General features: G+C 39.9%; 1 protein-coding gene across 4 annotated transcripts in view; it reads right to left on the bottom strand.

The window, feature by feature from the left end:
* The window catches only part of ATP8B4 (ATPase phospholipid transporting 8B4 (putative)), a 214,855-nt gene that overhangs the window by 22,798 nt on the left and 178,668 nt on the right, over window positions 1-13,389 (bottom strand). For all 4 annotated transcript variants that reach the window (XM_070423207.1, XM_070423198.1, XM_070423188.1 and 1 more), the window contains 2 exons: window positions 11,554-11,737; window positions 10,803-11,026 (listed from right to left, as the gene is read on the bottom strand). In XM_070423207.1, the coding sequence (XP_070279308.1) occupies window positions 10,803-11,026; window positions 11,554-11,737 (408 nt within the window). The remainder of the gene's footprint in view (window positions 1-10,802; window positions 11,027-11,553; window positions 11,738-13,389) is intronic.

The raw sequence follows: 13,389 nt of genomic DNA, 5'->3' as shown, positions 1-13,389 counted from the left end.
CTTATGAGGCCATTACTACTAACAGCCCCCAAATTACAGATGGGAAAACTGAGACCCATCAAGGTTGGGAGATTGATCAATGCATCGATCACAAAGATTTTCAAAGCATGGTGTAGAGAACTTCTAGGGTACCCACAAGGTCAAAACTATTTTCACAGAGATACTAAGAAGTCAATTTATTTGCCCTTTTCTATCTTTTTCTTGCATAAAGGCATATACAATCAATTGAATGAAGAAGCAGATATGAGAATACATCCTAGGACCCAAGTCAGAAATCTGATATTTCTCTCTGCAATACTCCACATCAAATTAATCCCCAAACCCCACAGATTTAACCATACCAAATAGCTTGTGTTCCTGCCCAAGTCATTCTTGACTTCTATAACTTTCCTCCTGTTGTCCCCTTTGCTGGGATGCCCATCCTCTTACTCCTCACCTTCTTCACTATGATTGATCCTTGAAGGGTCAGCACATGGGCAGGTCTTCCAGGAAGCGTTTCTGAACCCTGCCCCCTTCCACCCTCCAGAGTTGGGATCCAGACACTTCTTAATAGTCCCCTGACACTCCACACCTCATTGCTTCATAACTGTCAACTTCAATTATTTATGTGCCAGTTCCCAGCACCACCTCCACTAGACTCTGAGCTCCTTGTGAGCAGGTTATATGACTTACACACCTGTGCCAACCCAAGAACCTAACTCAGTGCCTGGCATGTGGTAATTACTCAGTGAAAGGAAGCTTTGTCTTAAAGGTTAGGGCATTGAAATCAGAAGCAGAACTGGGTATTCTTAAGATAATCTCTCTGAGTCTTAGGTTTCTTGACTATAAAATGGGGATTCAAGGGAGGTAGTGCGTATTCAATGAAATAAGTAAATGCCAGTACAGCAGCACCTGCCAAACAGATAGTGCTCAATAAGAGCATACCTTTATTATGGAAGGGAAGGGAAGGGAAGGGAAGGGAAGGGAAGGGAAGGGAAGGAAGGGAGGGAGGGAAGGAGGGAGGAAGGAAGGAAGGGAAGAAAAGAAGGAAGGAAGGTGAGACAGAACGATCCAAGCTTCAAATGATGTGTTTGTTGGGTCAGTGAAAAGGTTTATTTTTTCACTAATTATACTTTTTTATGAAAATACAATTATTTACTGCTATAACTAACCAAAGATATTTATTTCTATAATAAACTACTGTATTAATGAAATCAATAGAAAATTAGAACAAGATTTAAAGAAAACTGAATGCCTGGATATAATTAAGGTTTTTCCTCATAAATACTTAATTATATCAATCACTGTTCACTCTAATCAAACTGTGTTCATCTGAGTCATTCACCTTTTAAAAAATGCCTTTTCTGACTTAGCACAATTGAGTTCGGGGGCTTCCACAAAAATTAAAGTCACAAGCAGTATTTCTTTTACAAAGGTTTCTTCTTCCCCTTGCAAGAGATCTCCACCCATTCAAAGAGCTATCCTGAAGGTCTTTAGATACCCTCAGAAAAATTTTAATTACCCCCACTCTGGGAACTAGGACCAGCTGAGAGAGCCACACTAGCCCAGATCATGACCCATGTGGATCCCATCCCTGTTTCTCCCCTTCCAGGTGTTCCCAAGCCCTCTACCACCTCCACTACCCACCTATCTCCAACCACACTCACGTGTGCACACATGTGAGTTGACCAGATGTCCCAAACAGATAGGCAGGGTGGAAGAGAGAGAAGGAATGATTCTTCTGGAGCCTCTGGTGTGTGAAGAATTCTGGCCTGAGACTAGACCAGTCTAATGGTGCTGACACTCTAATTTTGGGTAACTCAGATTGTTTATATAAACAGGAGTTCCTGTTCATATAATATTTGTTATCATATAAACATATTTTAATATGTTTTTAATTTATTTCAGAGAGAAGAAGGGAGAGGGAGAGAGATAGAAATATCAATGATGAGAGAGAATCATTGATCGGCTGCCTTTTGCACACCTCCTATTGGGGATCAAGCCTACAACCTGGGCATGTGCCCTTACTGGGAATTGAACCATGACCTCCTGGTTCATAGGTTGACACTCAACCACTGAGCCACACCGACTGGGCTAAATATGAATAGTTTTAAAAATGTATCCTAGGGCTAGTCATTTCACCTCAACTTCCAAATTGTCAGTTCCCCATCTACAATATTTTGAATAAGAGAAAATCCATGCTCCTGTGAAATGCCATTAGTCTGTTTGGAACCATATAAATGTCTCCTCAGAGAGCAGGAAAAAAAGGGAGAGAGAGTTCTCCATTTTTCCAACTTCATTGTTTTCCTACTTAAGGAAAGCTCCTCCTGGCTCTTTTCTTTGGGGGAGCAATTTATCAACCTTATCAACCATTTTATAGAGTAAAAATACTCCAACTACAAATCACACTCTAAACACTTGGGAAACAAAAACTCTATGATTTATAGAATACCACATTTAAATAAACCTTAATAAGGCTCTTACATGGTTACAAAGGGCTTTCCACTCTGAGACCATTGGCTTAGCTCCTTGTTCAAACAACGGGATGAACGGCCTCTTTGAAGACATGCATCCCCGTTTTACTGTGTGTTGCAGGAGAAAACTATATAATAATATTTTTTCTTTTTGGCCTGAAAAAACATTTGTCATTTAAAGAAAACACATTTTGGAATAAATATGAGGTGCTTGGCCTCAGCACATCTGTTCCTGATTTGTGTAATTAGCAGAAACCCACGAGCAGGATCCAGGAGGAATGGCCCGAGACTGAGCACCCGCCCCTCTCTGGGTTTTCCACAGAGCACATCTGGAAGGCGAAGGGGGTGAGGGGTGCGGGGGGTGGGGGGACCGCTATGCCAGGTTCAGATGGGCTCACAGGTAACCAAATCCATGAAGTCATCAAAGCCTTGAGATTAGTCACACTCTTTCACATCCCTTTCCAAACTTTTCATTGTAAGTTTTCTTATATTGTTTGTCAGAACTAAAGTTTTTCTGGCCTTGACAACATAATTGTTTCCATATCACCACAGAATTAAAAAAAATACATACACAGCTCTGTATCTCACTGACAATGATAAATTGTCATCAGATAATATCATCTCACAAGTACACAGTGCCAGTAGTTGCATAGTTTCAAATGTGAATTTCCTAAATAGGGCCTTAACCAATGTCTTTTATTTTTTTGGCTCTATACCTGGTGGGAGACAGCTCATCTTTATTAAAAATCCTGAGGGCATAGAGCACTTTTAAAATAAGTTACATGTATAAATGGTGCACGCAAACCCGCAGTAGACTCCATGAAAAGCATGTGAGCTTTGATAACAGTTTAGGATGAGACATATCCTTACAAAGGATCCATGATTCAGCTTAGAGACCTGTTTGACCTTTTTCCAGACCCCTCTGGTTGGAAATCTCATCAGGACAGATTATATTTAAATTGCCTCTCAGCAGCAGTTTGGTTGGAGTGCTTGCTGGCCCAAGCTTCCAGATGACTCTGGGAGGCAGTTTGCCTAGAGACAGGCCTGGCCTTTCTAAGGGCCTAAGGTTTGGGAGACAGCCCCCAAGACATAGCTTTCTCTCAGTAAGGGAGTTCATTTTTCCCAATAGTCATATTGTACTGAATGCTTCTGGTCGTTTCTCCTTCAGATTCGAAATAAAGCAAACATTTGCCTGGTTAGGCTGGGAGAAGATAGTTTAAAAACAGAAGAAGAACCCTGGCCAGTGTGGCTTAGTTGGTTGGAACATTGTCCCTGTACACCAAAAGGCAGCAGGTTCAATTCCTGGGCCAGGGCACATACCTAGGTTGTGGGTTCAATCCCTGGTCAGGCATGTACGGGAGGCAGCTAATCAATGTTTATCTCTCACTTCTCTCTCGCGCGCGCGCTTTCTCTCTCTTTCTTTCTCTCCCTTCCTCTCTCCAAAATCCATTTTAACAACAACAACAACTGGTATACTTTTAAAAAACAAAAGCCCTGTCCAGTGTGCTCAGTTGGTTGCGTGTCGTCCCATGCACTGAGAGGTCACTGGTTTGATTCCTGATTAGGGCACAGGCCTGGGTTGCAGCCTCCCCAGTAGGAGCATGCAGGAGGCAGCTGATTGATAGTTCTCTCCCATCAATGTTTCTCTCCATCCCCTTCCTCTCTCTCTCTTTTAAATCAATAAAAGTATATTTTTTTAAAAAGAAAAAGATATAGCCATTCTTCTTTTCAAGTCTGTGACAACTGGAGTGGCCACTTATGGAGAGAGGCGATGGAGCACTGCAGGGAGAGTCAGAAGACATGGCTTCCAGTCCTAGCTTTGCCTGTCCCTAATTCTTGGTTCTTGGGTGACTTGGGTTTGTCCTCTCTAAAATGAAGGGCTAAACTCATTATCCCCGACACTCCCTGCCAAAGCAAAGATTCTAGATTTCAACAAAACATACATTTTTTGTTCTGTGTCCCAGCTGTTTCTCTCAGAAAAGCAAGCAAAAGGAGTGTGGTTCTTCCCAGGCAGAGTCTTTCCCCCTGTGTCCCAGAGCAATCGCAACAGAGGCGAGGTACTGAAGTTAATCAGAGGAAAGTCCGGGAAGCAAGCACAGCCCAGCCTGCATCACATCATCCTTCGTCTGACATGTCCTCACTGCCATCATCCCACAGGCAGTGAATGAAACCACCCACTGGCCCTTTGGAGCCTCGCACGCCACAGTTAGATCGGCTTGCACATCTGCCCCAGCCCACCTACCAGGATGGGGCATTGGCTGGAATCTACCAAGGATATCATCAGAGAATAAGAGCCTGGATAAAATTTACCAGGCTCCAAGAGACAGACCAACATAGTAAGAAAAAGCACATGTCACTTCATTAAGTAATTAAACTGGTGTTTTTAAAAGTCAACATCGTATGTAAGAAAGCACAATCTGTTTACATTTGGTCAGATGTTTTCGGCTGCAGAGTAGACTACTTCAAAGCAATCTGTTAAGAGGTGCAGGGAAGAAATATTTAGGTGCTTATGAATCATGCTGAAATTGGACAGAGTTGGCCCCAAGACATGGCACATCCATGACAAATTAAATTAAAAAACAAAACAAAAAACTCTTGGTGGAAAAATAAGAGAAAGTTGACTATGGAGTTATTTAACATCAGTCTCACATTTATGAAAATAATAATGTTCGCATAATGTAAGTTCCCTGAGGACAGAAACTTATATCCCTCTTGTTCATTCTGGTGTCCCTTGAGACCAGCAGAGCACTTGGCCTAAACCGGCACTCAGTTTATTCTTGTTAAATGAATGAGAATTCAAAGACTGTATGTTTGGTGTTGGAAAATGGGTGTGTGAGTCTCACTCCTATTAGGATAGGACAGGTAGACTGATGATCAGGCCTACAAGGAAGAGCCTCTAGACCAGCGGTTCTCAACCTGTGGGTCGAGACCCCTTTGGGGAGGGGGTCGCCTAAGACTATCGGAAAACACATATATAATTACATATTGTTTTTGTGCTTAATCACTATGCTTTGATTATGTTCAATTTGTAACAATGAAAATACATCCTGCATATCAGATATTTACATTATGATTCATAACAGTAGCAAAATTACAGTTATGAAGTAGCAATGAAAATAATAATTATGGTTGAAGGCCACCACAACATGAGGAACTGTATTAAAGGGTCATGGCATTAGGAAGGTTGAGAACCACTGCTCTAGACACACACCTGCCGTTTCTGAAATCTGCCAGGCCCTAGAATTTTATGACTACTGGCTCCATCTCAACATGGAGCCTTTAATTCTATTGAAGGAATTTGGGGGAGGGATGGCAGGGGGTAGAGAGGCCTGACAGCCAACTTTCATTAACAGACTGGAAGTGGCTATCTAATGGGCTTTAGAGGGTAAGAAAGCCTTGTCACCCAACACATGACTTTAGAGGCCAAAGCCAACCAAATGATCTCAATGCTGGGTGGGAGGGGAAGTATGACTACAGAAATGTCCCCTAGTCAAAAATTCTTGTTCCCTGCAGACCAGTGTCTTTCCCAAATATGTGTGTTTTTCACTTGCTTCATTTACAGCATATTGTCCTTAGAAAAACAGGGCTGAGAAAAAATGCCAATAGATTTTTCAGTTAAACCCCGTTGCTAATCAGAAACTGCTAGTGAAAAACAGGAAATAGAAAAGAGACAATGATCCCAGTTCCACCTCAGAGTTGCCCTCACAGCCGGTTCTCATTCTCTCATTCTCACTAATTCACCAGACTACCTGTGTGTGGGGGGGGGGGCGGGGGAGGGAGCGCGGGGGGGAGGATGGGAAACACCAGCGTTTCTACCTTTATAATGGAATAACTCCTGTTCTAGAAGACACTGCTTGCTGTACAAAGCCTGTTGAGTAAGATCCCCCTTCGATACCATGCAGTTTTTTAAAAGGTGTTTCTGAATGAGTTGACGTTAAATGGAATTTTAGAAATTAATAAGATATCAAGTTATCTTACAAAGGCATGGTTCTCAAAACTGCCTGATATTGGCACAAGATCGGACATATAGACCAATGGAACAGAACAGAGAACCAGAAATTGACCCAAGCCATTATGCTCAAATTAATATTTGACAAAGTAGGCAAGAGCATACAATGAAGTCAAGACAGTCTCTTCAATAAATGGTGTTGGGAAAATTGGACAGAAACATGCAAAAAAATGAAACTAGACCACCAACTTACACCATACACAAAAACAAACTCAAAATAGCTAAAGGACTTAAATGTAAGACAGGAAACCATAAAAATCTTAGAAGAATCCATAGGCAGCAAAATATCAGACACATGTCATAGCAATATCTTTACTGATACAGCTCCTAGAGCAGCGGTTCTCAACCTGTGGGTCGTGACCCCTTTGGGGATCGAACGACCCTTTCACAGGGGTCGCCTAAGACCATCAGAAAACACATATATAATTACATATTGTTTTTGTGATTAATCACTATGCTTTAATTATATTCAATTTGTAACAATGAAATTGGGGGTCACCACAACATGAGGAACTGTATTAAAGGGTCGCGGCATTAGGAAGGTTGAGAACCACTGTCCTAGAGTAATGGAAACTAAGGGAAAATAAACAAATGGGACTACATCAAAATAAAAAGCTTCTGCACACCAAAAGAAACCATCAACAAAACAACAAGAAAGCCCACTGCATGGGAGAACATATTTGCCAATGTTATCTCTGATAAGGGTTTAATCTCCAACACTTATAGGGAACTCATACAACTTAACAAAAGCAAGATGAACAATCCAATCCAAAAAATGGGCAAAGGACCTAAATAGACACTTTTCAAAATAGGACATACAGAAGGCCCAGAGACATATGAAAACATGCTCAAAGTCACTAATCATCCAAGAGATGAAAATCAAAATGACAATGAGGTATCATCTCACACCTGTCAGAATGGCTACCATCAACAAATCAACAAACACAAGTGCTGGCGAGGATGTGGAGAAAAAGGAACCCTCATGAACTGATGGTGGGAATGCAGACTGGTGCAGCTATTGTGGAGAACAGTATGGAGTTTCCTCAAAAAATTAAAAATGGAACTCCTGTTTGACCCAGTAATTCCATGTCTAGGAATATATCCTAAGAAATCAGAAATACCAGTCAGGAAGGATATATGCAACTCTATGTTCATAGCAGCACAATTTACAATAGCTAAGACTTGGAAACAGCTTAAATGCCCATCAGCATATGAGTGGATTAAAAAACTGTGATACAGCTACACAATGCAATACTACGCCGCTGTAAAACAGAAGGAACTCTCACCATTTGCAACAGCATGGATGGACCTGAAGAGCATTATCCTAAGCAAAATAAGCCAGTTGGAGAAAGGTAAATATCACATGATCTCACTCATTTATGGAATATAATGAACAACATAAACAGATGAAAAAATATAGAGCCAGAGAAAAAATATTGTAGAATATAATAGAAGTAATTCTATTATTTGCAGATTTTTAATATTTCCTACAACTTTTGTGATATCATACTATGTTGGTACAGTTTGGGTAATATTATTATACTTAAAGTCTTCTTTTTTCTTGAAAAAAAAGAAAATGGAAGTTTCTGAAAGGGAGAAAAAGAAATAGCTTGTTTCTTTGGAGATAAGAATTCTTAGCATCATTTTGTCCTTCATACACCTTACTGCTTCCAAAATATTGGAACTAAGATAAACAGCAGGGCTATGTCAGATTTTGAAACTGTGGCCATAGGGACATGTGTTCCAGAATTTCCCAAAGTGGGTCCTGTTCTACAGGACATTATGCATGTTACTTGGGGGAAGAAAAACAGGGCTCTGTGCCAAGAGAGTCTGAGTAATAATACCAAGTTTCATCGCTCTAAGACACTATATATTGTAAGAAAGACCATTACCGATGCCAAGATTAAACCATATGGAATCTAATAAAGCAAAAGCAGCAAAGGGAGAATAAAGGAGAAACAAATCTTCATGCAGAGAGGGACTATAGGAAAACGTGCTTGCATCAACCTTGGTACCAGCTAAAGGGAGAGACAAAAAAAATTTCTCCTAAAAATTTCAACAACAAACGATATTCACTGGATTTGAAATCCAAATTAAAAAAATACTGCAATAGAGAAAGAGATCCCAGGCAGGCTGTATCCCCATTAACATACCAACGGCAAAAGCCTTATAAATTGTCTCTGGGAAAAAATGGCTTCAGGAATAATGCCATCAAGATGGCAACATAGATCATTCCCAATATCAGTTCCCCCCACAAGAAGACCAATGGCAACTAGCCACAGAGAAGACACCACTGTGAAAATCCCAGAGCAGGGGGATGAGGCTGAAGCACCACCCAGGACCACAGAGACAGAGAAGGACCACATCCAAAGGAAAGGAGAGGGGCTACACTCTGACTGCATCGCCCCTCACCCAGGTGGCACAGCACTGTACCAAGAGGGTCCCTCAGGGCCTATTGTTTCTCCAGTGGAGAAAAGAGAGGCCCAGGTGGACACCTAGCTCTCCCAGCACTGCAGGACACTTCTTGGGTGGCCTAATCCAATCTTGCCCAGTGGGAATCACTGGGGAAATCTGCAGAGGCTCAGAGATGAAAAAGGGGGTGGGGCTTACAGCAACCAACACTCAGATCTCACTCTTGATGCATCCCATTCTTACTTGCAGCAGTGGGATCCTGGCTAGGGGCTCTGCCAATCTACAACTGAAACACTTGAGAAACTTCATTGTAGACAGGTGGTCTATCTTACAACTGGGTTTAACCATGTCTTTGGAGACAAATGGGTTTAACCATGTCTTTGGCTTAAACATGTCTTATTGTTTTCCTTGCTGTTCTCTTTTTAAATGTGAACATTGGCGAGAGACTTCAAAAGAATAACTGCTTAACATCTGACTCTGACCAATTTTATCAGATCTTAAAAGCAGAGCAGAAAATCACCTAAACGTAGGGGTTACAAATCATGGAACATAAATTTCAACTTCAAAGATTTAATGAACACAACTTTGGCAGTAAACCTACCTATCCAAGCTTGGTGTATGTGTACATCCAAATCATTAACAACTTGTCTGTGTCCACAGAGGTCTATGTGAGGATTAGGACATCCCTTCATAATTTTGTAATTTTTCTAAAGTGTCAAAACTTTGCAGTATGAAAACTGGATCTCTCAGAAATACTGCTTAGCAAACAGCCTTGCTTTTTAGTCACCCACCTAGGAAGGCATAGTTCACACTCCCACACCTGTCTTTGTTGGACAAAGGTGAAATTGTAAGCAGGTAAATATCCCTATCCCAATGCCTTCTCAAAGTAGAGATAAAATCAAGACTTTGCTTTACTTCAACTGCCTACAGATTATCAAAAATAATCAACAGAAACTTCTTTTAGTTCTGAGAATGTTATCCTTAAAAGAGAAAATTAGGAATGGGTATAGGTGTGCCTCACTTTAAGAAATCTCAACTTCTCAGAAAAAGAAAAAGATGTATGACATCTATTTTCATTGCATAAAGAATTTGCTAATCTCCGTTGGCCCATTTAAGATAACATAAAATGCCAAGATTTAATTCATACTCAATTTTTCTAAAATAAAATGATTGAAAATATCAGCTTCATGCATATCATTGAAACCAGTGATTAAACTCAAGAGGAAGGAAGAATAATTGAAGAAATCTCTGAGAGTTATAACTACCAGTTCATTTTCAAGGACAATCTTGTTCTTTTGTTGTTGTTTAAAATAATAATGTAGTTTTTAATTCATAAGTACATTTAAATACTATAGGCCTTACTTTTCACAATTGACACTCAGGATCAAACTTTACTTATATCCAAGATATGAAGTTAAGCAATATCCTTTAAAATGAAGATGAGTGGATATAAAAATAGAATCCCAATTTATAAATTTGCTAATTTTTCTGACCAACATACTCTATATAGCAATTTTTAGCCAATGAAATGCCATCAAAGCATCCTTGATGTCAGGGCATCAATTACTTCTCCCTGATTTAAAATATTTACATTTAAGGTATTGGGTGAGTGATCATTTTCCCAAAAAATACCTCAACATTTCTTGTTATTGTTTCTCAGACTTCTGAATTAAAACTTTATATCAAGCTTACCTGTCATCATTCAAAAACGTAAAGAAATGAGTACTCATTGGTTGCTATGTAAATAAGAGAAAAATAAATAAAAATCCCAGCTAAATATATATTCTTCTTGGGTTTAAAGTTCAAGTCAACTATCAATTACATAATTACCACAGTGTCACTATTTATTAGTAAAAGCCATGAAGCATGGTAAATTATAATCCAGGGGATCTTATAAAGGGGGGAAAAAGGCTTTTTTTTTTTTTTACCTGGGCTGAGAAGCCACAGAAGAAACCAAACCAGAAATGCACAAATGTGAATGCAAAATTCTTATAGAAGAAGTAGCATAAGAATTTGCACATTCGGAAATAGGACCACCTTCCGTGAACCAGGAGAAGCCTTTGGAGGTATCGAAACTGTGCAAAGGAGTAGTCACTGGCTAAGACTGCCTGCAGTCCCTCCTGGCCACTGATTCCAATGCCAATGTGAGCGCCTGCAAAGGAAAAAAAGAACACTGCCATTCTCCAAACAAAGATACCGTCTCTTTGGGGAACTTGTCATTGCTCTTTTATGGTATTATTTATTTACAGGAACCTTACAGCTATGGCATTCATAATTTTCACATACATTATCTCATGAACCACTCATGATGGATATTTATCCTAGTTTTACAAAAGAGGAGATTGGCACAGAAAAGTTCAATAACTTGCACAAGGTTTTACAATGGGTAAGTGGCAAAGCTGGGACTCAACCCAAGCGTTGGGACTGTGGGACCAGTTTTCATTCCTCCGTACCAATGTCCTTTTCTAGCCTAAAAATACACAAATGACTTAATTACAGACAAGGAGGTGGGGTTTTTTTATGAATGCTAATAATGGTGGACTCATTGGACCCAGAGTAGTCATTTTAGAACCACTGAGAAAAATGAAGTTGTAATGGAATCTCCATCACATATTGCTCAATGCTGAACCTGAGGACTTCAGATATGCAGCATGCCCCACTGAGCAAATGTTCTCTTACTTTTGATCATGCTGACATCATTGGCTCCATCGCCTATGGCCAAAGTGACAGCATTTCTGTGTTTCTTCACCAGCTCTACTACTTGGGCTTTCTGGAGTGGCGTGACTCGGCAGCACACCACAGTCTTACACATGCAGGCAAGTTCTAGGAGATCATTCTTGACATCACTTTCTAGGGCATGAGCCTATGATTTAAAAAAAAAAATACAGAGTAGAACAAGAAGCAATAAATCAAAGGCATCACTTGGGAAGCAGATTTCTTTTTCAACTGATTCATTTTCTAAACAGTTAAATTTATGTTAAGTAACAACAGCCAATAAAGAAATAAGTGTTAAAGGCCAAGAAATTTAAGGATTAAAATAAAAGACACAGTACCCCTGCATGTCCTCTTTGACACATTATCATGTTGAACAGGAGAGAGACACAATTAAATGCCAGAGAAGTTCCAGAATCTCCAAAAATAAGGAAAATCCAAAGACAGAACCTAGTCACCATTTCACCAAATTTAGAATGAACTACTGATGATGCTGATTTCTGCCCTGGCCTGCTTTGCTCAATAGGTAGAGGGTTGGCCCATGGACCAAAGGGTCATGGGTTTAATTCCTGGTCAAGGGCATGTACCTGGGTTGCAGGTTGGATCCCTGGCCCAGGGTGTGGGCAAGAGGCAGCCAATCAATGTGTCACATCGATGTTTCTCTCTCCCCGCTTCTACTCTCTCTAAAAAACATGCAAAAAATATTCTCAGGTGAAGATTAAAAAAATAATAATTACAAAATGGTGCTTTGTCCTCATGATGGAATTTTTGTTTCCTTTGTATTGCTGTTTAGTATATTTAGTGTTTGTTGTGGTGGTTGTTAATGCATGGATTAATGAAAAGTAGATAATCTGGAGATCAGACTGAAGAACATAGTGATGAAATCAAGAGAGGTCTGCACAAAAGGGTGGTGTGCAAAAAACAGGTGGTGTCTCAGATAGAGTTCCTCAACCATTTCCACCCTCGCTCTTCTCCAAATACATAACAGCCTTTAGATATGCCAAGAAATAACTGAAAAAAAGAGTTTAATCCTTTGCAATTAACTGTATAATTTTTTCTAGAAAACATCTTGCTGTACACATCTTGCTGTAATAAACACAATAAGAGGAAACAGTAATCCACCTAAACTTTAAGTCATCATATCTTTGAATGAATCTTTAACAAGATATTCACAGCCCCTCACAACTGGCCCCTATATTCCTTTTGAGTTCTGTCTTCTACCACTAGCTTTATGTTTGCTCTTTACTGCCATCATGCCAAGTTGCTTATTTCCATAATTTTACAGGTTCTTCCTTATCTTTGCACTGCTGTCTCCTCTACCTGGAAATATCACTTCCTCCAGGGAGTCTTCCCTGATTTTCCCACAAATAATTAAATGTGTCTGTCTCTATGCTCTCAAAGCACTGTTTGTTCCTCTTTATAGTATTTGCCATATTACTGTGAGATTAGTTGTTCCACCAGATGGCAATCCTTAAAGCAAGGTCCACGTTCTATTTATATCCTTATCTTTGGGCTTTAGGACTGTGACCTAGGCATGCTTAGTAAATGTAACTGGAATGACTAGAAAGAAGGGCAAATGGCTATAAAAACAGGTACTGAAATAGATAATTCTCATGTCAAGGTCTATAACTCCTACAGGAAATTGTGAGTTAGCACTCTCAAATATAAATGCCCTTTCTGAAAAAGAAAGTATGTCTTGCCCAGAATGGTCCCCCTTTCTCTCTCTTTTTTTATTATCAACAAATGAAAACCTAGACTCCCCAACTCTAAGAAAGAAAGATCCAGTTACATCCTGCAAAGAAA

The sequence above is a fragment of the Myotis yumanensis genome, unplaced genomic scaffold (genome assembly GCF_028538775.1).
Source record: "Myotis yumanensis isolate MYYU_CA2020_CCGP unplaced genomic scaffold, mMyoYum1.0.hap1 SCAF_1, whole genome shotgun sequence".
NCBI classification, from domain to species: domain Eukaryota; kingdom Metazoa; phylum Chordata; class Mammalia; order Chiroptera; family Vespertilionidae; genus Myotis; species Myotis yumanensis.
The sequence above is the reverse complement of the archived record's forward strand: the minus strand, read 5'-3'. Positions and strand labels throughout refer to the sequence as shown.